Source organism: Anser anser (genome assembly GCF_964211835.1).
Source record: "Anser anser genome assembly, chromosome: 17".
Taxonomy (NCBI): domain Eukaryota; kingdom Metazoa; phylum Chordata; class Aves; order Anseriformes; family Anatidae; genus Anser; species Anser anser.
In genome coordinates, this window is record NC_139738.1 from 3,003,767 (window position 1) to 3,031,077 (window position 27,311).

The 27,311-nt window shown below is 50.6% G+C and overlaps 1 protein-coding gene across 4 annotated transcripts; it reads right to left on the bottom strand.

Annotated features, from left to right (window-relative positions):
• Positions 1 to 1,076: 1,076 nt before the first annotated feature.
• PUSL1 (pseudouridine synthase like 1) lies at positions 1,077 to 26,075 on the bottom strand. 4 transcript variants are annotated; one of them, XM_083803205.1, is made up of 8 exons: positions 25,871 to 26,067; positions 24,523 to 24,580; positions 19,143 to 19,330; positions 11,014 to 11,163; positions 9,654 to 9,827; positions 4,611 to 4,665; positions 1,548 to 1,710; positions 1,077 to 1,219 (listed from the first exon to the last, which is right to left on the bottom strand). In XM_083803205.1, the coding sequence occupies exons 1-8, from the start codon at positions 25,927 to 25,929 to the stop codon at positions 1,188 to 1,190; spliced, it is 879 nt and encodes a 292-aa protein (XP_083659331.1). In that variant the 5' UTR covers positions 25,930 to 26,067; the 3' UTR covers positions 1,077 to 1,187. The 4 variants fall into 4 exon arrangements, 1 of the variants encoding a protein (XP_083659331.1); XR_014573374.1 differs by lacking the exon at positions 1,077 to 1,219 and adding an exon at positions 3,589 to 4,509 and having other exon boundaries at positions 1,571 to 1,710; XR_014573373.1 differs by lacking the exons at positions 1,077 to 1,219; positions 9,654 to 9,827; positions 11,014 to 11,163 and adding an exon at positions 3,589 to 4,509 and having other exon boundaries at positions 1,571 to 1,710; positions 25,871 to 26,075.
• Between the last annotated feature and the right edge of the window lie 1,236 nt (positions 26,076 to 27,311).

The window sequence follows — 27,311 nt, forward strand, 5'->3', positions numbered from 1 at the left end:
CTTTCTCTAGTTCTCCTTCTCCTCTCATGGACGAAGCAGAGACTAATTGTGGTGGTGCCAGGCATCCGAGCTGCGCATTGCTTCCACTGCAGGACTGTTTAAATCAGGTATCGTTTCTTCTGGAAACTTCACAAGTCAAGACTTTCATCCTCTTTCCTGTAACCCACCACTCTGAGTCATTTTATAACCAAAACAGGCAGAGATTCTGGTGTCATTCACGATTTAAAAAAAACCAACACATTACCCAATGCATATTTTGTTGCTTGGGCACAAAATAAAACCAAACACAGCAAAAGCAAAGAGCAAACAGACAGAAAAAGACACAGCCCACTCACAAACCTGCTCCCTCTGCCCCTGCCCTGCACTAGGCTCCACACCCCCTCAGCACGCTCTGCACCAGCTGGGGAAGACCCGAACGTGGCAACCAGCAAACGGAGCCCAGCGGCGCTCCGGCAGCCGCCTTCTGGCTACGGGGCCTCCGCTGCCTCGTGCTGCGTTCCACGATGGGGCCGACTCACTCCTACAACCGCTCCTGGCCTTCCAGCCCCGGCTGTGACTGTTACCCTCGGTTAGACAGCTCCGTTCCTGCTAAAGACAAAACAGGTTTTAGGTGACCTCTGAAGCCCGTCACATCCGAACCGCACAGACATGACTGTGACTGTACCAGGGCACTGTAAAAGCCGCTGTGGTTTGAGGAAAGAGTGACAGCTGAGGGGAGGAAACGGCTCGTACTTTCAGAGGCGGTTTCTGTAAGTCACTGCATGAAGTAGCAGCGCTTGTCCCTTCCACCGTGCCGCTCAGAGGCAGGGTTACAGAGGTGAGGGGCAGAAAGGAAACGCTACGTCCGCCTCCATTCTAAGCCCGTGTCCTTCCCACACACTCACCACAGAAGAAAACAAAAAACCAGAAACGAGCCCTGCTCCTTTTTCCATGTTTGAGAGCTGGGCCTGCACCAGAATTACAGGGGGAAAAAAAAAAAAAGAAAAAAGCAGTTATCTGAAAGCAGAACCGAGTTGTCCTTCCTTTCCCCTTGGCAGCCTCAGAGAGCGAGAACAAACGATGGCAGATGCCTGCAGTCACAGTCAGTGATGTTTATTGAGACAAGACCATGCGCTGCGTGCCCTGCAGACCTCAGTGCCACATCCCCACCAACAGTCCTCCGGGCACTGTTGTATCCGACAGAGCTCCTACTCTCCTGGGGCCCTTGTTGTGTGTAAATCTGAGGGAAAAAATAAACAAAAACCATTGATTTAGGGAAAAAGATGGCATAGAAAGCACTTTAAATCTGCGGTCTCTTCCTGCCTGGGCTCCCTCCCCGCTGGCACAGGCAGCTCCACCACCAGCACTGGTAGGAAGAGCACCGCTGGGAGATGTTTGGGGGGATGTGCAGGGAGATGGGGGACCGCAGGAAGGATCACTGCTACGACAAAGCAAGCAGCAGAGAAATGTGATGCCAGCCCCAGGGGGGACGGGGATGTTTCTGCTCGCTTTGGTGTTAGGCCTGACTCCCAAAAAGCCTCTGCCCGCCGTTCCCTGCCGTCACCCACCTGCTTCGTCATATTCCACGGATTTTAGGAAGAGTCCAGACGGCGGAGCCATGGCGTGCGGCGGAAAAGCCCGCGCATCTTTTACCTCCAGTAACTCCTTTATATGGTGAGGTGTCAGCTTTCCCTGGCCGACTGCAACTAGAGCCCCAACCATTCTTCGGACCTGGAAAAACGGAGAACGTGGCTGAGAAGGTTCCTCTGCTGGGGTTCCTCTGCTGTCCCCCCATCAGCAGCTGTTCCCAGTGCCATTGCTTTGCTCCAGATGGATGTTAAGGACGCACGAAGGATGCTTTGGGCCTTATTTCAGATGCCACTGACGGATCCCAATCATGGCACAGGCTCGCCGCCCATCAGGGTTCAGCCAGTCCAGGCTGCCGTTCTACACGCCTGGCATCCCGTACCCCCAGGGAACACCTGCAGTGCGTATTTCTTCAGAAGCACCACGCTCCCTAGTCCCTAAGCACGCCCCAGCAGCTGCGGCCACCCCGTGGGGGCGGATTGCTTTCCACTCTGAGCACGGATCGCACGGGCAGCTCGGGTCCTGCGCCGACGGGGGCGACACGACGCACGGCTGCTAAGCCTGCCTGCAGCGGGCACTGCCACAGCACCTTCTGGAGACCAAAGCTGGTGGCAGAAAAGGGAAACAACAGGCAAAATTACTCTGCTTGTTGTAATTCTTCCCTCCCTACAGCTGTGGGCATTACGAAGAATGGGATGAGGACCTGGAACACAACCTCCAGCTCCGCTGCTCTGCCCGGGAGGGAGGCTCGCTCTCATCGCACGTCGAAGAGAGCTGAGCAGGGGCCGGCTGGTTTCAGCGCCAGCAGCAGCACCCACACGCCCGGCTGAGGCAGGAAGCTCACACGTGCCTGCCGGGTTCACAGCGGGGTTCACAGGTTCCTGACACACACGTAACTCTTTCCAGGTGGGGGGGACTACGGAGGGGCCTGTTTCTCTCTCAGAAAGCCAAAAACGTAAAAGGAAAAAAAAACCAAGCCGAGTGAGGCAGCCCACCGGACGCCCCCCAAGTCATCGCGGTGGGGTTCTGAACGCCTCCGCATGTCCCAGCTTCCCTTCCCCCCCTCCACGCTCAGCAGTTCCAAGCCTTGGGTAAGCACAAACTTCACACCCAGCGCTCACCTGCTGCCTGCACGCCCCTCTCATTTCGGCACTCTCTTGGCTAAAAACCACCCCTCGAAGAGTTTCTGTGCCGGGACTCACGCCTGCCAGTGCCACCCGCGCACCAGATGCTCGCTGCCCGTGACTGGCTCTGTCACAGCCCCGTGTGCTGTTCACCCCTTCCGTGAACCAAAGGGATTTGTCCGAGGGCAGAGTCCTGACCGCTGCTCACCTCCTCGTGCCTCCAGCAGAACACGTCCCCGCTTGTGCAGGCACGATCAGTCATCTGGCCGGAGTAAACGTTCACTCTACTTATGGCCTTTCAAGGAGGAAAGAGAAAGCACACCACCTTCTCTCTCCAAAGGCTTAAGTGCAGCGCTGTGGTGAAGCACCAGCCCAAGCGTCCTACCCATCAGCATTTACCAAAGGACAAACCAAGGTCCACTAAGCAACCTGATCAGGCTCATCCCCAGCAAAAAGGAAGGTCCAAACAGCAAGGATGTCTTACCCAAAGGCAGGCACAGTCTCTCCCTACCTGCTCCAGTCTTAAACTGCACGATGTTGTGCCAAGAGCCCACCTCCGGGCCATTCTGGCGGCACGGGGAAGCAGCAGAGATCCCTGACGTGTGTTATTTTACCTACCCCTCACTAGAGGTCATTGCAAGCCGTGCCTTTAGCTTTGATGTCTCAGTTAGCTGGTGTAAACGCAGACTAATGGCAGGCAGCTGCAATGACCACGGGCTTGGCGTATCCCTGCGAGCAGGGAAAAGCAATACGTACAGCTTCTGAGGCTCTTTAACCCTTTTCTTTTACAGAAGCATCCGGATGGCACTCCGTAAGGCAGCAGCTGTACACCCAGCCTCGTACCCGCCCTGTGACGGAGTGCAGAAGCAGATGCTCAGGTGCAAGAGGGTGAGCTCACCAAGCACAGCCTGTTCCTGCTCCCCCGACAGGCTGCCAGCTGGCACCAAGGCTGCTGCTGTGCTCACAGAGGGCATCAGGCTCCGTGTTACTGGTAGCTGTTTCCTTCTGCACAACATCGCGAAGCAGCATTTCCAGTCTCAGGCACTAAATGGGTCACCAGCATTTTCTCCTTGTCACAAGAGCATCTGATGAAGCAAATCCCTGCAGTACACCAAGCCTTCTCGAGCATGTTGTCGTTCCTCCCCTGCTCAGATCCAGACACCCACTGTCAGAGAGCCCACAGAGCATTGCTTGGCACAGGATAAAAACGAACTGGGTTTGTCAAAACAGAATAAAAAATAACTGCTCGCCGTTCCCACAAAACACCCCCTCTCTCCTCCAAAAACAAGTCCTCTCTTGCCTGCTCTGTCTCCAGAGTGTGACCGTGGCCAGGCCAGGCAGGCAGAACAGCCAGCTCCCGATCCAGGAGGCTGCGGGGAGAGCCGTCTCCCCTGAGGACAGCAGCAAAAACCCCACTGGAGCTATTTCAAAGGAAACCCAGCGGAGGCTAGTCAGCGTGACAGAGGGAAAGATCCTGCAGCCGTGCCTGCGTAGCTGCAGCAGGTCTTCCAGCTCTCCTTTGTGCAACGCCGAGAATTGCTTCATGCTCCGAAGCCAGAAAGTAAAAATTCCAGGCGGTCTTCGCTGGGCCCGGTGCCATGCGGCAGAGCAGGAACATATGGCTCTTGGTTTTACCACTCAGCCTGCAAGGACGGAGGTTGTGGAAAACAAAACTTTCCATCCTCCCACGTGGTTCTGTGACTTCGGTCGTTTCAGACACAGGCCTGAGATGTTCTGGTTCTGCTGGGTCAAACAGCGAACGCGGAGCCTCGCCTCTCTGAGGCCAGGTCCCTGTATGGCATGAAGCCCTGCGATGACACTAAACAGGGATGTGACATTAAAATCTGACCAAGGTACAGCGAGAGCGATCCTGTGGATCTTGGAGGCAAAGCGTGTGCCAAACACAGAGCTGAACAGTACCTGCCGGTAAAGAAACGATTTGCTCCTGAACTTCAACTCCCAAAACTCCAGTCCCCTAAAGGAAGAAACAAAAACAAGTGTTGAAAGTCACATCTCAAACGTGAGACCTTCTCACGGGAAAAGTACAAACCACAGCTGAATGCAAGTGAGCAGAATGAGTAAGAAGCTGAGATCTTCCAGGCCTACTTCAAAGATCAGCCAGGAACCTGCGAAACCAAGTGCGGGCAGCTTCCTTTGCAGAAGTCAACAGCAGAACCAAGCTGCAATTGCAAACAGCCAGCAACTCGATGCACAACTCTTCCAACCCAAATGCCGCTGGGCGTCTTTGCTGGGGACAACTGCGTAGGTCAGTTACGGCTGAAATGGAAAAAAAAAATCATTGTTCTGTAAGGGAGAAGTAACAATAATGAGAAATAAAGGAGACAGAAACCTTTGTCAGAGAAGGAACAGTGCAAGCGGATGAGAAAAGCAGACTTGCTGTCCCAAGAGTGAAGAGGGCCACGCGAAGCAGGCGCTGCACGGCGCCAGAGGCAGTCATTCGTTTCCTCAGGCTCACTCCTGCCCCGCTGGGACCGCCAGGAGTCAGCTGCTGCAGGCAAAGCTGCCCCCCAGGGACAGGCTGCCGCATACCCCAAGGCAGGCAGGATGACCCCAAGGCCCTACCACCCCAAAACTTCGACTCCCAACAACCCTGCACGTGGCAGAGGCCCGTCTTTGCTCAACACTGCTCCGCGTGGGAAGAGAAGCTTTGACAGAAGCACGGCGACACATTCAGGGCCCCGGATGCTTTGCCATTCGCTCTGGGCACAAATAACGCTTCCTTCACCCGAATTTCGAGCATTTAAAGGGGGAGTTTAACAGCAGCAAGTGATGGCTTAGTGCCACCACTAAGCTGCACCGAAGCTCCCCGCGATAAAAAATAATCAGTTTAAACTAACAGGATTTGGAACAAAAGGCAGTTATCAATAAGAACACCTCCAGGATGGAAAAGGAGATTAAGGAGCAACAATTCAGCTACAAATCCGAAGCCTTCAGATGGAGGAGAAACTGGGAAGCACGACTTCTGTTCCAGCATTTGAAGGCCCAGCCTGCCAGACGGGCCCTCGGGCTGCTGCAAAACACCTCCCTGCGAGGACTCTCGAGGCCAACGAGTCCAACGCCTCGCTGACGTTTGCATCCCCTGCCAAACCTGCACGAGTTGCTTTCTAAAAACGTTGTGGTTTTGCTGATGTCCCAGCACCAGCCCTAAAACTAAACCCAGCGCAACCCCATTCTCAGGAGCAGTCCTGCAGGGAAGAAGCTGTGCGCACATCCCCTTCCTTCAGACAAAAAAACCTGATACAGGCATTAGGCAGCCACGCGGGAGCATCCCCACAGGTCAGATGTACCAACAGAGCCCCGAAACGAGCAGCTTTGCATTTCAGAACCTGCACCCCCAGACTGCCACGCTAGCAGGCAATATCAGAAGTCACCTGGATCAAAGTACAATAAAATAACAACAAAAGCTAAATTAACTAACAGCTTTTAAGCACTCCTTATATCCCCCAGCATTCCTAAAACAAAAAGAGACAAGTTTACCTTGTGCGATAGAGAACAGCAACCACCTACACCCACGATCTCGCCTCTCCTCCTCGCAGTGAGCCCAGTACCTGCACCACGGGGCTACAAAGATTGGGAACAGCTGGGGGACGAGCACAGCCACAAGGCATTTGCCTGGGGGGTTCACAAGGACAGGCTGGGCTTACAAGGGACACCTGGGCACCACGGAAGGGGCTGCCCATGGCCTGGGAGGGGAGAGAGCTCTGTGAAGGTCAGGAGGAAGATGGAGTGGGGACAACAAGATTCACGGGCATCAGAGCAGGGCTGGCAGGAAGAGAAATTGTGGAATTGTCACTGCAGGGAGCGGCCACACGCCGTTTTCTCAGGATTCACAGATAAATCGCTGCTTTTCGCCCTGCCTGCTGTGTGTGTTGGCAAATGCAAAGGCAGCTTCTGCCCCCGGATCCCTCTTCATGTCGGGAAATGACAATGCTCTGTCACCTACGTGCAGTTTTCTCTCCCTCCAGCGCGATGTACGTGGCACACGGACACGTGCGGCGCGAGGCACGTGCACAAAGACCCAGTGCATGGAGGTCACGGCGCTGCTCGGCTCTAACGAGGCACAAGAGGCAGTTTTTCCAAAGAGGGGCAAAGCCCCCCCCCCAAACTGCATGCACGGCCTCTAGCCAGGATTCTCCTCGCTTGCTGGCCTTGACAGGACACACCAAGCTGTGAAAGACAGCTCGAGGTACTCAGGAAAAACACCACGTAGGCTTTGAAAGAGAACACGGGATTTTTCTTTAAGAGGGAAACTTTCTTTTCCTTGTCAATCTCGCCGATAATTCTGCTTCCCAGCCAAACTTCTGGCTGCCTTTTCCACTTGGCAGCAGAAGGCAGCACCTTGCGATGAATAATACATGCTCAGCTCGAAAACAGGTGACAGCAGTCACTGCCCAGGAACGGGGCTAAGTCTCCGAACACATCCTTAGCATTCAAAGGCATTCTGTAGGGCAGGAACACCGACTCCACTTCCACTGTTGCTGAGCAACTGCGTTTGACGGAAGGAATCATTTTAACAGTTAGCCTTTTACGCGGACAAGCGGCCAATTCAGAAGATTGGTTTAAGTTCAGAAAGGAAGGGAAGAATGGGAATGAAAAGCTGCATTATTTCGCTAGGAGACCGTGCTTTATCCTTCTGTGGATTCTTCCCTCCGAAGCAGAAAATAAAGCTCCGCAGATTAGACTTTGAAAAAAAATCTATTTATAAGCTTTTAATGCTATCAGAGCCTTTCACTGCGGGGACGGTTCGTTCTGCTCCTGCAGGGAGAAATACACGTGCGCCTCGGGCATATTTGCTGTCTTACTTGCAGAGTGGGCAGAGGCAAACTCCAAGCTCCACGGCTGCGCCCGTCCCCACAGGGAGTGTTTTACAGATCAGAAGGAACTAGGACACTGTAAAAAACCCAAAGCCAACCAAGCAAAACCACCCGCCCAGCCTGCCGCAAACCCACTAACCCCGGATCGTTTTTCTCTAGGTCAGAAAGCTGTTTTATATTATTTAATAACTCCTTTATAATGCTTTGTTAATTAAGTGCTATTTAAACACGTTGAAACGAGGCTTCTCGAAGCCACCCCCGTCAGCCTAAACATTCGTTAAATCAATCGATATCGACACTTTTATAAAAACGGCTTGTTACAAAACACAAGCGTGGCTGCGTGTGTCACCAAGCAAAAATATCCTATCAGCAACAGCTTTGCTGCTTTTCATCCGATTTTTAGGGTTGCTTTCTCTCTCGTGAGTTGTTTTTGGCCTTGTGTGGGATGGATTTATGCAGCAAGTTATGCAAGGAGTGGCAAATTCCCTTTTTTTTTACATTAAAATCGAAGACATAAAAAAGCTGATCTGTGCCAAATCTCATTGATTGGATTGACAACAGCAGGTCTGGACTGGGGAGGTAACCTGGCCCTTAGGCACTCAGAGGTGGCCTTGATGAGACTTAACGACTTAATTTACTTAATACTTACCTTGTTTTCATGTTAGCTCAGGTCTCTGCCACTCACACCGCTTCTCATCACACGGGACAAGATGAGCCTGGGGGCGAAGCCCTTGGCTGTTACTCGTGCCCCTAGGTACGACCACCCCGGAGGGAGGGAGGCCACGTTCCCCATCCGGCAGCGGCAACCCAATAACGAGCAGCAGGAGTGCAGCCAGGTGACGGCCCCCATTTTCCCCCCCCTTTTCTTGTGGGGACAGTGCTGCAAGGAGGCAGGAAGGAAGCGCTGCAGCTGGTGCTGGCTGCCCGTGTCCGTGTGCCTGCGCAGCAGGGAGCACCGGCGGGGAGCTGCACCCAACTGGGTGCCTCTTCATAACGCGGCTGTGTACTGCGAGGCACCAACAGCGAGCAGGGAAAGCAGCAATCGGACAAAATGCCTTTTTCTTCCTGACCCTGAATAGGGAGACTGGGAGGAACTGAAAGACTCAGAGCATACAGATCTCTCTGTTTTTGCAGCTCCCTTTTGGGTTTTGTCCCACGCTACTGCTGGCAAAACACGCCACTGGAAGACAAGAGCGGGCTATTTGCAAACTGCAGCGAGGCCCAGCTGAAGCTTGAAGCACGGCACTCACTGCTGCAGGCGGCTCAGGAGGTATTCAAATATAACGGAGGGAAAACTATGAAGAAAAGGGTTTTCTACTCAGAAACAAGGCAAACGTGGTTTGGAGACAAACAATAGCAACTTTTGCTCTCAAGCTGAAGCACGACAGCCACACTTCTCTGAAAGAAAGAGGCACGGGAGCAGGGGCCATGCTCGGATGCTAAGTACCCGTGATCTTCCTGGGAAAAAAACTTCAGTTTCTGCTAGAGGGAGAGAAGACATCCAGCCACTTCATTTCAATACTTGCAAGACCTGGTCCTGAAAGAACCTGACACGCAACAATCTGTTGTTTATGTATTGACTGAGGAATATCGGGTTTTCCTTCATCAACATCCCCTGGGAAGGAGGCAGGAGTTGCTGGTGTGATCTGAGTGGATCTGCAGAGCTACAGCAGTGACCTAGGTGTTAGGCGGTGGTTTTTTTTTTCCTCCTATTTGCAGCCTGTAGGCAAAGCTAGGATAGAAGCAGGAAAAAAAAAATCCCGTCCCCTGGCAGGGCTGGCCTTTAGCAACCAAAACGAGTGTAAATGCCGGAAGCACCTCCTAGGATCGCTCTGTGCCAGGCTCCGTACATCAGTTTACACCACCCTGCCTTACTGCACAAACAACCGGACCAGCTCCCCCCCCCTCAGGCCTGTTCAGCTTTCTCCATGAGGACATCGGGCAGGAGAAGGAAAGAAATGTCCTTTCCATACCGTCACCAGGCAGAGCCCTGCTGCCACCACCCAGGGCTGGGAAGGCGATGCAGGAGGAGGAGGAGGAGGTCAGTTCTCAACGCAAAGCTGGAAAGCAGCTTTTCGGACAAAGCAAGCGCTAGCTGATCAGAGCAGCTCCCCAGCTAGGCTCTCACCTGGATTCGTAGTGGTGAGCCAGGAAACCAGAAGAGGGTTGGATTTCTGCCTGGACGATGGTTCTGATCGGAGACTGAAAGGGTGTTTCAGAGTTCAGTGAGCGAAAAGTGCTGAAGTCGTGGGTTCCCAGCAGGAACCGTGCCGCATCCTGCATGGCAGGCACGTCCAGGTAGCTGAAATTAAACACGCAGAGCAAAAAGAGAGGAGCATTACGTGGGACCAAGTATGTTGTGAGCTTCAAAGTCTAATTAATTGATGAGAGGCTTAACCCTAGCATGCAGATTTAACATTGCAGAACTAGGGAAACGCATTTTGCAAGACAAGTTTCTCCTGGAACAGCCCAAACCACAAAGCAAGATGCCAAATGACCGGAGGTCTGATGGCGTTCAAAACCCCAGGCTAGGTCAGGGGTCGGCAGGCACAGTCTTCTTCACAAACCTTTATCCTGCTGTGCTGCAGGATCTTAATTAAATTCAATAACAACTGAATTAAAAATAGCTCTGTCCAAACTGTTGGTTAGAGTGGAGGACAAGAGAACCAAAATCCTTTGCAGTATCTCATAAACTCAAAAAGATGTTGCCAGGTGAGAAAATGTCAAACACTGTGATGTTTTTCCAAACCTTTGAAAAGATGAAATTAGGAAATAACAGGAATGGAATGGGTGTGCAAACTGGACATGAATGAAACTAGGATGTTGTGAAAACCTCCCGTTTTCTTGAACGTGTATTTATCTCAGTACAACCTCATCTAAAGGACAATTACAAATTTTCTTCTGGGGTTTGTTTGTTATTTCCTTACCCGCTGTTTATCATGTCCTAAGTGTTTTTAAATGGCACTGAACTTGTTTTTCTTCCCTTCCATATACAAGCACTAATTTGTTATGACTCAGTGGCTACTCCACGAGCCCAGATGAACGCTGAGCCAGACACACCGGTTTGTTATCGTAGGGCTGCTCAGAGTCATGGGCTCTCACTTACTATTCAAACACACAAGCACCCAGATTGGGAAGCAGAAAGCTGGCTTACGTGCAGCCGTCACCAGAAACAGGCCAAGAATTAGAAAAAAAACCAACAAGGACTCTCAGCTTTCATTGCTGCCTGCCTTCTGGGACTCGACCCCAGACTCCGAGCACTTCAGCAGTGCTAAGCACGGTAATGGCAGGCACAACGAAGAGCTGACAGCACGATCAAAAAGAGCTCTAAGTCCCAGGTCTCACCGCACGTAACTCAGCGCGGTTCCGCTGATTTCAACAGAGGATTCTTTCCAGTGTGAACTGGGGGGTCTGGTCTTACACATGGACATCACCTCCTCCCCAAATGCTGAGGCAGCTGCCCGGGGAGGGTTTCTGGAGACACTTACCCCCCCAGAGGAGCCCAGCACAGGTCCCTTTCGAACACGGGTATTTCAGACCAGTGAGCACAGCCCAACAGCAGCCGGTAAATGTAGGTTCTTGACAGCGCCGAGAAGCGCGCGTGGAAGTCACTGGTTACTCGATAGGCACTCAAAATGCTGGTAGAAAATAAGAGAATGGGATAGGCAGAAACGTCATGACATAGACAGAAACGTCATGCACCGATGCGCACACTTTTGCTGGTCTCCACACGTATGGAATTAAGACACGCAGTGGATGCTTTGAGAAACTGCACTTACAAGACACCAAATATCCTGCTCTCCCGCCAGTCAGTAGCTGACCGCTAACCAAGAAGTGCAAGCGTAGGCTGCCACAGGTGTCTGCCAACACCGTGCCCTTCTAACACACTTTGGCAGCTACTGAAATAAATGCTGGCATGCCGTGGTAGTCTTCTTTACAGGAGACGCTGCTGCTGTTGTAAACCCACACGCTTCCTAGCGATCTCGCTGGTGTGACTCCGAGCATCCTGGCCCGAACTTCCAGCCAATACCCAAGTTCAGCTGCCAACAGCTTTCCCTCCCCTGAATGTCACGTTCGGGTTCCTGTTCTCGGGGGTGGCAGGGCGAGGCACCGCTGAGGGGGCTGCGTTATTCCCCCCCAGGTAGGTGCTGAAGGCACACGTGTGTGTGCACGCTCTTCGAAACGTTCATACGCATGCACAAATGCGAATCGCTTGGGGGAAAGTTCTCCCAAAAACAAACAAGCAGGGCAATGTCTGAGGTTTCCCAAGATCCTCACGATGAAATGTATCTCACATACGGAGAATGTTATGCTGTGCTACACCACGACCACAGCAGGTCATGAGCTTTGCAGTGGCTGTTCCAAATGTCAAGTGTGTATTCCACAAGAACCCCTACCAATTTTTTGGTATCCCCACTATGCTAGAAGAACAGAGAAAATAGCAATTAATCCTCTTTGTACCAAAGCAGCTGTGGAAATAATTCCCTTTGGACTTTTCATCCACTACCTTCCCTACTAGGCCAACCAAAACAGAAGGAGAGGGGTCTCCTTAAAGCCCTGTAAGAAAACATCTCCGTGCCTGTGGCCCTCACCCAGCTATGCTCACAGCCTAACATTTTTCCAAAGATTTGACTGCCTTAATGCACAGCCATAAAGGGAATTTCTACGCCGAATTTGACAGGCGAAGAAATGCTTACTCTGTCCCTGCTCCAGGCTGGCAAGCTAGAAACTAATTAATGCAGCATCATTCCCAAGCTGCTGAGCTCTTCCAGACCTATTTGCTTGGCTCAGAACTGCCCTAGTGCAGCTGCGAAGCACTGACTCAAAGGACAGGCAGTGTGTTTGTGCCTGCCTTCAAAAGACTACTTACCATAACAGTAATATTTCCAAAGCCCTCTGAGTCTAGCCCTCAAGTCTCCAGGACAGCATCAACTTAGCTGGAAGAGAAGCTTTGTAGATGATAAAACCAGATGTCCCAGCCACAGCTACCACCAAGAAATGTCTCTTCCCTCTCCAAATTCACTTCCTTTCAGCTGTCTCCCTCTGACCTTCCTGCCTCTTTCTGCCCTGGCACACGGGGAGTTCCCGACAACCCTGTCCCACAGAAGAGGCATTTTAACACATGCTCCCTTGGCATTTCAGCATTTGTTGATAGTCCTCTGGCTCACAGACCATTATTCATTCAAGGAAAACTGGGGAGGGCTGAGATCACGTGAGCTGTATTCCATCCAGATGCTTCAGCATCTTCCTGGGGGCAAAAAAGCAGCGCACACTTAGAGCACATTTCAACCCCGGTTTTGCTAGAGAGAGAGGTAGAAGGGAGTCAAATAGTTTTAAGCTTTTCTTTGTGACAAGGATGTTCATGCCCTGAGAGGTGACAGAAAACAGCCACCTTCCTGTTTTGCTTGTCAAACCCACCACAAAAGCACACCAACGGACATCGGGCTGGAACCACTCCTGCTGGCAATTGATCCAGTCCTATAAGATACGTGGGTAAGAGGAAATACGAAGTCAAGCAGCCTTAACAAGCCCATAAGAGAGAACTTACAGCCCGGGTACTCTTGTGTTTCTCACTCATGAATCCCTTTCTTGGTGCAAGTGGCTGTCTGCAAACGCTAAAACACAACGGGACATCCCAGGGCTTCCTCTGCATTTCCCGTTGGCCTTGCTGCACCCAGGAGAAGGGCTGGCATCGCTCTCGGTGGTGCACAACACCTGGATTCACAGGACTTGGAAAGCACTAAAGCCCACAACACAGCCATTAGTGAGTTACCCCCTCGCAAGGATATGCCCAAGCCTTTTGCAGAGCCGTGGCCCCACACACAAGCAGGAACTTCCCAGCAGCAGACACCTGCACGCCCAAAGCAGCACACCCTGTGCTCCCTCTTAGGGCAGCCTCACAGCTCGCTGTAGCAGATGGAAATAGTTGAAACTAGGTCACTTCCCTCCTGCCTCCCCCCCACAACCTCCAAGACAAACAGGACTTTGCTGCAGCAGCGAAAAGAAAGGAGCATCTCCCCCCCCCCCCCCCAGGTCTGCAAAGAGCAGAATGCCGCAGGCAGGAGAGCTCCTGGGGACCCTCACACTTCACACGTGCAGGAGATGGCTTTGGGGAATGGTTCTGTCTGCTCGCCTTCCAGCGACTCCGGGCAGTTAATCCAAGGAGCTTGCAAGGCTGCTGGACTCCCCTTTATAAGCAACTGGGAGAAATTGCCTGGTTTCCCTAAGCCAACACCGCTATTAGCATCGAGCGGGGACAGCTCGGTAGCCAGAAGGAGGGTACAAAGGTTGTCAGAGGGGAAAACACCCTCCTGTCTGGCAAGGGAGAAAGCAGAGCTTCCCTGCACCTCCCCCAGAGTGCTACAACTGATCTGAAGATGTCAGCAGCAGGTTTTGCTGGAGTTATTTTCCCTTAGCCCAGCGTCGCGGCTCTCACCGTACTGCTGGGAGCGTACGGCGAGGAGCCTCCATCTCAACGGGATGCTCTCTCTGCAGCTGCTGCTTTAGAGGATGCCTCTCGTGAGAAGGCATCTGCTCTCCTGCCGCGTGCCCTCCTCCTTTTGGAGCTCGCTCGATGGAGAAGAAGGGATCCAAGGCAGACAAAAAAAATTGATACCATTTGGGAGCAAGCAACAGACAAACCTATTTATTTGCTTTCAAAAGGCTGGTGCTTCAGGGATTCCTGCCAGCCTAAGTGCCTCTGGCTCATACCCCTTGACTGCAGCGCCTCAGACCACAGAAGAAGAAATGAAAGCTGAGCTGCAGGCCTGCACACAGATTTGCAATAACAAGTCCACTGCCATAAACTCCCAGAAGAAATGCAAACTACATCCTCCAGGCCTGTAATGGAGTTTGAACCTAGGACCTCCAGCCCCCTCTAAACACAGTAATATAATTAAGTATTCCATTTATTTTCCTCTGTCTACATGTCTCCACAAGCGTTTCATCTCCCTTGAGCTTCTCGTGTTAACGCTTATGTGATTTTTATTAAATAAACGTCCTTTTATACCCTCTGATAGAGTGCTTCCTTCAGAAAAACCCATTTATGCTCACGATTCCTCACTGCAGGCATCCTTTCCTGACTCTCCTAGCAGACGCAGTTGCTACCATTGGCTCTTTCAAGCTGGGAGTGTTTTTCCAGTATTTATTCCACCCATTCTTCAAACATTCCACGTTTCAGGCCTTGTTAACATCTCAATTTTTGCAAGGCTGCTGGTAAATAAACACTGTTAGCATTCTTCAGCTTTTTGACAGAGCCTACATTTCAGAAGGGTCTGAAGGCAAAAAACAAAAACAAACAACCAAAGACATCTAAGGAGAAACACCAACTTGTTAAATCCAGAGGTGTCCTCCAGCAGGACATCCTTCCCTCTCCTCTGACAACAGAAAGTGTCAATTTGCAGGAGGTGGGGGGAATCCCAGCTCTGCCTTGCTGCCACCCAGACAGTTTTTAAGGTGTACTTCCAAAACTGGAACCAGAACAGAAGGTGTGAATCTGCTGTACTGCTCCCTCCTGCCTAGGTGATAGCAAAGTCCTCCTCAGGCCGCCCCACCTGCGGACGACGCTCTGATCTTTGTGGACAGGAGCCTTTCAAATACGCTACACAGATCGAAAGGCAGATCAGCTGATAGGAGAGGCCCGTCGTGCAGCGAAGCTCCAAAGCAGGTCATTATTGCTGACGATACAGCCGGCCAGCTTGGAATCTGGTTTCCCTTCCAAGCTCTATCGACACTAATGAGTTCTCACCAAGATGTCTCTCTCCATCACCCCCTGCCTGCAACCACATAAAAGTGCTGAGCTTTCTACCCGGCGTTAGGAGAGAATTCTTCCTGGCAGAGTACTACTTACAGAGGGAGGGGCTGGCTGCTGCATGCACTTAGACTCATGCCCGTCACCAAGCTCCTTAATGGAAAGCAGCTGAACCATTTTTAGGAGGTTCAGCCCAAGGGAGGAGGGAGAAGTTAGAGCCGCCTGCACCCCGATAACCTCAGACTGCCTTCCTGATAGGGACAGTCCTGGATTTATCAGAAGACACCACCTCTTGGCACGTACCTGCCAGGTGTTAGCTCTTCCCGTCTGTGAGATCCCACCGCTGCCTCCTTTTGCGGATGCTAGCTAAAAAATTCTCTTCAACAGCAGCCCTACACACGTGCCGTGGTCTGGTAGGACGAGAAGGTTCGAGGATGTGACAAGCCACAAGCTACAAGCCTAAATTCAGGGGAGAGGGGCTGAGATTCTGCAGCTGGTGACACAGAACAGACTATGGCAATGGTACCCTCTGGCTGGAAAATCAGCCAGCTTTGACTCCCAAACAACTGTTTGAGTGTTTTAAGGAAGGTAATCAAGACTGTGACCTACTTCAGGTTCCTTCTTATTGCTAGGGCATCCATAAAGCGTTCAACTCCCAGGGGGTTCAAATGCTGACCTAGTTTTCAGTCTGAGCAAAAATAATAACCAAAACCTCACGTAAGTCAAATTCTGTTTCAGAATCTTTTTTTTTTAATAGACACCGCAGTCTGAAAAGAATTCATCTCCAGCTCTCCTACACAGCAGCTGCATTAAACTCTTTGTATATGTGTCAAAGGTGAAAGCTGTCAAGGGATAGTACCTCCTAGGCATCACTTAAACATGCAGCTTGGCTAGCATGTGAGAGAGAGACTTGCTTGGCAATTCCTGCAAGTGAGAGGCCAGAACATAAATCTGTCTGTCTGAATGGATGGACAAACCATCAAAGTTGAAAAAGGCGTTTACTCATCCCAAGAAGTGTGACACCTCCAAATCGGCAGTGTAGTTCAAACACAGCCCTGTGTTTTCTTTCGTATCATTCATGTTCCTTTGTATTCTGTCAAAATTTTCCTTTTTTTTTTTTGTCCTCACAAAGCAAGGGAATCTAGCTGCTACTTCAAGAGGCCAGCGAAGTTAACTAGGCTTGTAGGTGTAGGACTGTCAAGTGGTGAGGTCCTTACGCTGCTCCCAAAACCCTTTCTGAAGGGGTTTAAGAGGAGCGGGAAGTATTTGGGGGAAAAGTTCAGTTAAAGCAAGAACAACAAAGAAACACCCAGCCATCAACAGGAATTACGTGCCTCCCGTAACAAGGCCTTTACAGCGCCTTCCTCCCCTCCTTCCTGAGCTCGGATTCCAAGGATTTTACTTACAATTCCCCTTTACCCTCCGATGGCTCCGCTGGTGCTTGTTCAGGGGTGAAGGAACGCAGCTGGCTCCGAGACAGCTGCTGCAGCTTCTGCTCCTGTCACCCTGAGCTGAGAGCCCCCAGAGAAGAGGTCCCACTTTTAAATAAATGCAAGGCACCACTGCCATACACCTCCAGAAATCCTGCAGGAACGCGGTGCAAGGCTCAGTCCTCGGCACTGCTTTGGCACAGGCAAGCAGAGGGCACCAAGGTGGGATCTTGTAATAAGTCACCGCTATCTCACGCACTCGTGACCATCAGCATACGTTGGAATTCGTTCCCTGGAGTTCAGATGCCCTCCAGACATGGCACAGCAGAAGTCTGGAGGTGGGGGATAAGCACTGCTTAGCACTGCTGATGCAGACGCAGCATTTCTGCAACCTAACTGGAGCCTGCCCGACGCGGCAGTGCCGTGGGTACCTCGGGGGATGCTGCAACGTCTCACTGCTGTCACGTCCGTGGGCCAGCTGCCTACCTCTGGCAGGCAATCCGATTCACTGCTTCCAAAAGTAGAGGCACACGCCTTGCAGAGGTGCCTGAACACCCACCTGAGCAGTCAAGGTTAGAGAAGACTGCAACCTGGGATAGCTTTCCTCAGGCTCCTACCTTAGATGAAGGTTTGAATGCTTGCCAGCCAGTCCATCTCACTCTTTACTTTACACAGAGTGGGGGACACACATGGAGGACCTCCTGGGGGAAAAGAAACGTCATCATTCATCTCTCCTTCCCTCAGATCCCAGATTGTTTGAGTGCCTGCACACCTAGAGCTGGGTTCCCTGTTCCACAGGCCATGGAGAACTGGAACCCTCCCTTGCAAAACGAAGGACAGATGCAAGTCTGATGTCAGCCCTCAAATCCCAGGCCTTGCTGTGTCGGCATTTGGGTCAGGCCCCGTTTCACAAAGAGGAGATTAGAAAATAAAGCAGGCTGGGTGAAGTGCGAAGGGGGAGGGTGCTTCGTAGTCATGCCGCTACTCTTACAACAATCCCATCACTGGGGTGGGGAGGGATTTGCTTTTTTGTCCTGGGTTCTTGCTCTGGCACGGGGAATTTGTCTCCGTAATCTTCCTTTACGTTGATGGCACCAGAGTGCAGTAACGTGAAACAGAGCAGCCAGGTCCTCTGAGTAATCACCACCTGGCATCTTGCATCAAGGTTCTGCTGCTCACCCAAATATTCCCTATAAAACACCCATTTTCTTGTACAACACACTGAAGTGCTTTGCCACGCTCCTCGTAAGGGACGGTCTATGCCTTGAACAGTTTTCAGTTCATGCAAATAAGACAAAGCAGCACAAGAAAAAGCAGAGAGCTGCAAAGCAGCTGCTGGTAAATGGCATGTTGATCCTACAGCACCAGCCCAGATTTGGTTTTTAGCCTAAAAACCCCAATATTCCATTCGATTTACACTTTAACCATAAAAACGCACCCGTGCTTGGGGAAGAACACAGCAACTGTTTGGCAGCTGACAGAGAAACTGCACAACAGCTTGGAAAGGAAAGCAAAGAAAATTAAATTCAATCCACCTTCTGAAAAAGTCACAAGGCACAGCGATTGCTTATCTAATTGATGCAAGTTCCTGGCAAAAACTGCTGATTTTCTGCCTTTGAGGGTGGGCATTTAGACCCGGGTCTCATGCAGAATAAGTCCACTCTGAGATTTTGCAAGAAGTAATAACTCCAACAGAAAGAAAGAAGAAAAGAAAATAGGAAAAAAGAACGGCAGCTGTTCTGTTCTCTGCCAATTGTTGTACCAACCCCCTTACTACATTCACACACAGCTCTCCCTCGTCATTTACAGCTGGGTACAGGGTAAGGACTGTTTATCTATCCCATTGAGCAAAACCAATCCAATTTTGTTACAAAAATATTAAACTGGAGCTTGTCATGCAACTTCTTTAAATCATGTCATGTGGTAGCTGTGGTCTAGCTGGGAAGAAAAGAAGTTGATGTCGATGGAGGAGCGGGCTGCTAACACTAAAAGCAATTTTGTCTGTTTTTCATCTTTTTGCACAGATAGGAGTCAGATGTGATACTGCAGCCAAGCTTTTGTTAGGTGCTGGTTCAATAAGCAAAGAAAATGAGGGAGTTTGGGGAATAAAGCGTCACTGAAAGTTAACGTATCTGGCTCACGGAAAATGAGAGTCATCCCCGTGGGTTCACTACTCACATGGTGACCCTGGTCTCTCACAGGATTTTTTGTTTTAGTGGTGCCAGCACAGATGATCTCCTAAGAGCAACAGTACAACAGCACTCGTCTTGAATGTACAAGGGGTCTGGCAGCAGCAGAGAGACGTGCACGGGAGTGATTTGCCAACACACAAAACAGGAAAAAATGTATCTTGTGAGTGAAGATGGGAGATGACTGCTGCATTCCCCTCTTCTCCAGCAAGGGTGAAATAAAAGGTTTTGACTTGCCACCAACTCACCGGATTGGTTCGGGCTTCAGGCAGTGATTTAGACCACGGATGAGCTCTCTCTCTCGAAAAGCTGGCTTCCCAGGCGCCCGCTGGATGTCGAGGTGAGCAGTGTTGCAGAGTGCATGAACGCCACTGTCTGTTCGGCTGGAGATGTGGAACTTGATGGGAACAACGGGTTTCAGGTTCTGTGCTGCCTTCTGCAAGTCAACGTGAGACAAACCCATGAACAGGAGAAGCAGTGCCCTCCTCCTTGCTAACCACAGTCCTTGGTATCCCCATATCCCTTGCTTTATATCATTAGGTGAGTAGAAAAGAGGGCGGAGTTACCCATTTAACACCCAGACACAACCCCTGCGATTCACTGCTGAGAACTGCACTCAAACTCCATCAGCAGCAGGCACAATCAGCTCGGTGCACGCTCCTGGAAAGCTGCAGAACTCGAGCCCTAAAGGGACAGAACCAACACACGGGGATGGCAGAGCGCCATCACAGCCAAGAGTCCTGCCGGAGCGCAGGCTGCGTCCTTTGCTTCCAGAGGAGGCCAGAAAGGTGTAATAAAACAGTGCAGCTATTGCTGCAGGCAGGATTTCTTTTCCACCCCCGACAGGAGCAGGGCTACAGGAGGCAACACGCTTCCATTAGCTGTTACGAGTGGAGGAGGAGCCAGGGACCAGACGAGAAGCAGCACAGCACTGATGTAACGCGTTTATTAGTCCCACTGAGATATATAAATGGATCTAAGAATCAAGGCACGGCTCTCATAAAACACACCAGCAGTGGAGGAGCAGACGCTGAGCCATCCCGGCAGGTGTAAATAACCACAGGACAACCACACACCACCAGCGGTCACAAGCTGGAGCTTCCTGATATTCCCTTCTTCCGCAGTCCTTAAGAGAGTGTCTTCTAATCAAGACGATCAGAAAATGCACACAAAATGGAGGGACAGATGCTAACACAGTTAATTAGATGCTAATTATTTCAGGGTCTTCCCAGACAGGTCTACGTTTAGCAAAGGCAGGGTGGGTTTTGGTGAGGGGCAAAGGCAAACTCTGGTGGGTCAGAAGCCTTGGGACTGCAGTAACTTCCTCAAACAACGTTAAAACCACAGCAGGTCTTCCACACAGCAAGGTTGGAAAGTAGGTTACCAGAGCTGCAAAATAGTTTTTGTCTTTGTGACGACAGGCCCTGAGACAGAAAACCCGATGTAATTTATTAGGGTCTATGAATGAAGCGCATCTGCAAGACTGGGGAAAAATAAATAAATAAATAAAAACACAAAGAAAAGCAGAAAAGCAGATGAATGGCTAGAAATTTCCTGCTCTCCCATCTCCCCTCCCGAGCAGTGAACCCAGCAGTGGTCTTTATTAGATTTCAATTTGGTACCAAGAGTCAATAAAGCTTGAATTGCTGACTCACAAATGCCTTCCAGATTCCTACGACTGGAGCAGACAGGATTCTGGGCTCTCAGAAACACACCATTAAAAGGCACAGGGAGGCGAGGAAAAACGTAACTGAGCGGCAGAGGAAGGCCTGGGAAACAGAACAGAAATGACCCTAGCCTCTTCCCCTTCCTAATCCTTCTATTTGGAGTTCACATGTGGTTACAATTAGCAATGAAAATCTTTATTTATCACCCTTAAGCAGAGAGAAGCAGACAGAAATCAAATAGTTTTCTGCAGCAGACCTTGGCCTGTGCCTCAGCAATTTGTCTTAAAGCAGAAGCTGCTTTTAAGAGCAAAGTTTCTGCAAAGATGTGTTTGGGTTTTGCAGACTCCTCTTCCCCCGGCCTTGCCTCCCCCTCCTTTCCTGCCAGGCGTGAAAGTGCCAGCGGGAAGAGAGCTGAGGGGAGGCAGAGGAAGAGAGAAGAGGAGAGAACATCCTCCTTTTTTCTTGCTACGGCCTCGGGGAAGTTTGGATGCAGCACTTTGGATCCCCGCACCGCATCCAATTTCAAGCACTGCATCTGGACAGAGCTGGATAACAGGAACACGGAAAGGTCTGGATCTCTTCTCTGCCTGCGAGGGTTAAGCATTTTTGGAGAGCAGACTGGGGAGGAAGAGGAGATTGCAGGCTTGGAGGTGAATCTGGTTGCCTCCCCGCCCCGGCCACGGAACCCACAGAGGCGTAGGACTGAACGGCAGCTCCAAGGTGGGGTGTTTTCACAGCCGCCCTTCTGCTGCACGCTTTTCTCCTTACAGAGAGAAATAATCTCCCTACAGAGAGAACTTCTGAACTTCTTCACAGGCAATTCACTACTGATCCCTTCGCCTATGCGTACGTCTGCTCTCTGTGCCATCCAGACGGCCTGGGCGCCTATAGGCAGCTGGTACCGTCCTCTGCTGGCTCCTACATACCCTTATCTGTTCACGTAACCCACGCTGATCTGCAAAAAGGAGATGTGTTATTTACATTTAGTAAGTGCCTGAATGGCAACCAGGTTTTCCTGCCCTTAAAAAAAAAAATAAAATGCCTAAACCAAGCAGGCCTGTCATCTGAGGAACTCGAAAATTCCTGCTGCTAATTCAGGCCCCTGCCCTGCTGGGCATCCTCTCTGGATCCCAGCGGGGGAAGCTGAAGCAGAAGTTAAGCAATTTACCCGCAGGTGCCCAGCTGAAAAGCAGCAGAGGAGATGTAGGAATCAAGGAGCTGGGTTCTCCTCTTGTGTTCTCAACATTCGCAGGTCTCTGCTCCCTTCTTTAGGCCAGACAGCACGCAAGTGTCCTCCTCTTCAGCAGGTGCTTGGTTACAGGCACTGAAATCTCGGCTGGGCACCTGCTGAGCTGGATCGCCCCCACTTCCATCCTGCCTTTACTTCCTGAGCCGTAGCTGTTCCAGACAACCATATTCCTGGGGTGGCAACAAGCGTCCCTGGGCGTCCCTCTGCACCTGTACTAGCCTGCACAGCGGTGATGCAGGGGAAAGCGTTACTTGCATTTAGCAGGTCTGTTCTGCTAGCCAGCTTCATTCACTAAGCGCTTCCACATTTTGAATCCCACTGAAATTTCCATTGTCGTGTGCCAGAACGATACGAATCCACATTCCAGATTGCTATTATTATTCACAGCTCTGTTCTCTTCTCCCCCTGTACGAATGCTGGAGAGGGGAGATGAAGAACAGGCCTGTAAACGTACACCGGCGATGGCTGGGAAGCAAAAGTTCATCCACTTCTCTCCCTGAAGGCTAAATAAAAAAATGCTCAAGATGCTCAGCCACCAAAGACCCCTGCAGAGCATCTGGGAACCACAAAAGGAACCTGACAGATCAATCGAGGATGGGCGTGCTCAAGAGAAAAAACGTGCATTAGGGGTATTTTGGAAAAATAACTGTCTATTGCTCTTTCCCGGCAGCTGGATTGCTTATTGGTTTCATCGGTGGAAGACATCCACGGTGGTTTTACTTGCACAGACACAAGGAATTACATTGCATTGCCAGGGATGCTGCACAATTTATAAGTTGCTGGGTTCTAATAAATAATAATGTGCAAGCTTCTGGTTGCAAGTCATCGCAGCCCTGCTGACTCAATGGGTGCTATGTCAACTGAAACTAATTAAGAATCTAATTCATTCTCAGAGGAAGAGAGAAACGTAGTGAAAGCCAAGAAGAAAAGGCTGAGAAAGTGGCTCCTGCTGGAAGGAAAGGTTTCCAAAGCAATCTCCCATGCTGCTGGAATTATTATACAAACAGGCAATGAAGGTAACACTTCTGAGTCAATTTTCCTTTCTTTCCTCCTCCTTTTTTCTTAACCGAGAGAGGGAAGTTGTACCGAAGCTGCTTTGCATAGCACAGAGTTCATCTGTGTTCTCTTTCTCCCCCTTTTCCTTCCATGAGGAATAATATCTGGACTTGGCACAAGGCTGCTGGCCAAAGCAGTGCTTCATGTGGGAAGATTAGTTTTGGGCAGCATTCACCAGCACAATGGGAAACAGCACGCTCAGGAGATGCTTCAAACCAAACACAAAAAGGAACTTCATTCTGTAGATCCGAGCAGGCCTCGCATACGGCGCCTGTGAGCACAAGTAGCAGCTGCCCACTTCAGCAAAAGGTGCTGCACGGGAGATTTTCCTCTCCAGGAGGGGCATCTGTAAGAACTGAGACTAGAGCATGGAGTCTTGCAGCATGTATACGTCCCTCCTTATTGCAGGGGGACAAATCACAGGTCTCAAACATCCTGATCTGGGAAAGCAAGGTCTGGAATTCTGCTTTGGACCCACCACAAGCAAGCTGGGCTTGCAAGTATTTCAAGTCAAATATATTGTCTCCAAATATATTTGTCTGCAAAGCCTGCCTCAGAGAGATATTAAAAAGCTCCTTCAGACCTCCGCATGTCCTGTATGATACAGACACGGTGACAAAGGGTTACAGACAGGCCTCCAGATCAGCCACAGCTCAGCAGCTCTACCTTGGCACTTGGAGGACTGCAGTACACCCTCACAAACCAGTCCTTTCTACTTCTAATGACACCAGCTGTTGATCCGCACAGTCTACACTTCACAGGTTATTTGCTTGCCTGTAATGGCAAACGAAACAAATGTCTGAATGTACATAGAACGGAATAAGGATCTCATTACAGATTTAATCTTGCCCTTCCCTTCAGTTGCCTTCCTGGCTTTGGAAACAAGTGTTATGAAGTTCAAGGCTGCACAGAAATGGAGGAAGGAAGATAAATTCCTGCAGGCCCCAGAAGTTTTCTATTAAACTTGCTTTAAGACATCTCATGTGGTTCTAATAGACACAGCCCTGCTCAGCAGTGCCCAGCATCAATACCACCACATGAAAGCAAAGCACATATCCCAGAACTGGCCAGCAAAACGCTGATACTGTGAAAAGACAACACCAAATAAGTTTATCTTTTTCTTCTTCTTCTTCTTTTTTTTTTTCTTCCCCTTTAATCACCCATCCTACCCATTCGCTTGTTAAAACAAAGTGACTTGGATAATGCAAAACAACTGCTGGGCTCACCCAAAGTCCGGCGCCTGGGGCTGAGACGCTGGATGGTTCAGAGGATTAGATAAATGAGATAGAAAGTCCTTTGGGGCTCTTCTTTCAAGATCTGCACAATATTTATACACTTTCTCCACAATGGTCTCAGGCAAGGAGCCATTCAAATACATCCTGAGAACTCCTCTTCAAACTATTAACTCATCACACTTTCCTTCTGTGGGCTGCTTGGCAAGGCGAAGCAAGAACAGTCACCCAGTAAACTGAGGCACAGCATGGAGCACTGCTCCAGTTTGTGACCACAGAGTCTGGCTGGTAATGAGAACAAATCATGAAAATGTTGGCTATTAATACACAGGCAGGGCCTGGCCTGCCAAACGTTGCCCCAGACTCGACCTGGGCAAAACCATTAAGTTTCATTTTAATGACAATATGATTAGCAAGGACGTACCTCCAAATAGTTCTGGACTCCAATCCCTGACTGGTTAACTGAAGTTTCCATGACCCCACTGCAGAGTAAAACAAATACAATAGTTATTGATACGTATCGCGACCCTGCATTTTCTACCCCATGTCTTAACACAGAGTCCACCAACACACCCAGAAGTTAATGCTGGGCACTCATTATCAAATTGTTTGCTGCTGAGCGACCTCGACCTTTTTACACAGCTTGCAGGGACAAAACACTTTGAAAAATGGACATGAAAACCGAAGCAATGGTGGCATTCTGGAAAGACGACTGGAAACAAAAATCATCCTTCCAATGCCACCTCCTGAACTGGTCCTTCAGACGGGCAATGTTGGGATGGGAAGATGAGGCAGCCAAATTCCACTAGAAAAGGGTTTGCAGGTAAAGATTTTTCAGGGCCTGATTTGGATGCCACTTACAGGACCCTTTCTTGCAGGCCCTGCGGATGTGAAGGCCGCGAAGACGACTTGTGATGAGCTTCCTTCGCTGTTCCAGGAGTCACAGCCACTCACAAAAAGCACCGAAGCACAGAGAGATGTCCTGAGGCCAAACTCGGCCTACCTGCAACCACGCAGGGTAATTTAGGCCAGTGCCCACAACGAGACAAACTCTGCTGTGCAAAAGAAGTGTGGGTTTTGGCTTATGGTGGTGTTATTCTGGAAAACCCTCATGCAGATAGGCACGATTCCACAAGCTGGGGCTGCAATAATTCTCCCACACACTCTTTTTTATGTAAACAAGCCTAACTACGGATGTGGGATGTTTAAGGCCTGGGGAAAGGCAGTCCCAGCTTCCTTTCCGCACCACGGCTCGTTCCACCTGCATCTCCAGGGCAGCGCGGGCAACCACCCCGTCCACAGCTACCCACACCGCCGGCCCTCCCAAACCACACTGCAGGAAATGTAATTACCTGCACTCCCACCGACTTATATCCACGTTCACCTTCCTCTCTGCCCTTTCACATTTTCCCTTTGCCCATTTTCTGCTTTTCCTGTCCAAAATACCCTCTAATATTTATCTGTAGCAGTAGTAAAGCACAGCCCAATCCCCTGCCCATGCTCACCGACTTGGCACGTGTAGCAGCTCTACTCTAAACCACTGTACCCCCCCGCAAATCTCTGCACTCCCCCAAACACCCTCTGTGCTCCCCCAAACCCGTGCACTCCTTTTACTTTTTTTTTCTTTTTCTTTTTCTTTTTCTTTTTCTTTTTCTTTTTCTTTTTCTTTTTCTTTTTTTTCCTCAGTCGCCTCCCTGCAGCCTCCCCATGCCCACCCGGGGCTCCCCCAGCACCGTCTCACGTGCAGCACACAGGGCAGCTCCCGCACCTACCTATATTTAGTGCCAAAGTATTGAAAGAACACTAAATAGCGCGTTTTGGGAGAAACCATCCTCGCTGCGCTACCGGAGAAGCTCTCCCACCGCTCCCGGCTCCGGGGGGGGGGGCCGCCGCAGCACCGAGGCGACCCCGGGGCCTCCCCGGCGCCCTGCCCGGCCTCGCTGCCCCTCCTCGGCCGGCTTCCCCCCGGCAGGCCCGCCCAGCACCGCCCGCTTCCGCCACCGGGGCCTTCGGGGAACGGCCCCGGGCCTCGCTGAGGCCCCGGAGCAGCTCGAAAGCGGCCGAGGGGCCGGGGGAAGGCGGCCGGGGCTCGGCAACGCTCCGCCGCCGGGGCCCGGCGCCGCCTCAGCGAGGCCCAGGCTGCGCCGAAAGGCGGCCGCCATCACAGGGCGCTGCAGCCCCGTGTCCCCGCTGCAGCGTTCGCCTGGAGGGAAATTCAGTCCCTGAGCGGCCTCCCCAGGAGCCCAGGCAGTGATGGTGAGGGAATAAACCCTCGGAAATCCTCCTCCTCGGCTGCTCAGCTGCTCTCCAGCTTTTACAGAGCGACTGTCTTCTCATAAGTGGCTGCATTTGCCTTAGCGTTCACTGTTAGAAACCTTCTGAGAGAACTTCTTTTATTTATTTGCTTCTTTTTTAGAATCCTTCTGAGAGAACTTCTTTTATTTATTTGCTTCTTTTTTAGAAACCTTCTGAGAGAACTTTTATTTATTTGTCTCATTTTTGTCAGCTGATGATGGAAGCTGATCCCTTGGGGCTATTCCCAAGCATAGATCGAGGGGTTTTGGTCACCCCAGGAGTCAGTAAAGCATGTCAAAAAATTAAGACTCAAAGTGCCAGAGCAGGAATAGCCCCCACAGAAAAATGAAAGGCTTATGGGGCAAGAAGCGTATAAGGTGAGGCCTGGGGTACAGGCAGCACTTAACTGTGGTGAGTGGTCCTCAATACTCTCCTTTCCTGCATTATTTTTTGTGTGGGGGATTGTTGACTCCAAGGCTCTGATGTTCTGAACCCACCCTGTGTGAAACTGTTCCCGAATCTGCCAATATCTGTGTCAAAGTCCCCATAAAAAACAGATGCAGACTTTTCGGGCAGGCCTGCGTTCGTCTTTTTCAGCGTGCCTATGAAAAGATGTGTTCAGGCTACCATCGCTGCGGGTAAATAACAGCTACAGCGACAAAAATAGGGTAAGACAGTGATAAACAGAGGCTGCAGATGTTCCTTGTGACTGTTTTTGTTATTTTAAAATCTTTATTCATCTTTATAAAATACTGAAGTGCGATATCTGTGTGTACAATAAATACCCTAGCAGTATAAACAAAGAGCAAAGCAGCGTAACAGAAAAATCCCTGGCACCTCGCACAAATCTGCGATCTGTTTTGAATGGAAAAATCCAACGAGCTTTCAGTTCGCACAATGGCATCCAGACTCCATTGT

Coding starts and splice junctions, on each gene's coding strand:
- PUSL1 (XM_083803205.1), bottom strand. CDS start 25,929: ATGGTTTCTCCCAAAACGCGCTATTTAGTGTTCTTTCAATACTTTGGC. Junction 19,331..24,522: donor GAGTCCAGAACTATTTGGAG/GTACGTCCTTGC, acceptor GTTGACTTGCAG/AAGGCAGCACAGAACCTGAA. Junction 1,711..4,610: donor AATCGTTTCTTTACCGGCAG/GTACTGTTCAGC, acceptor CCGTTTTTCCAG/GTCCGAAGAATGGTTGGGGC.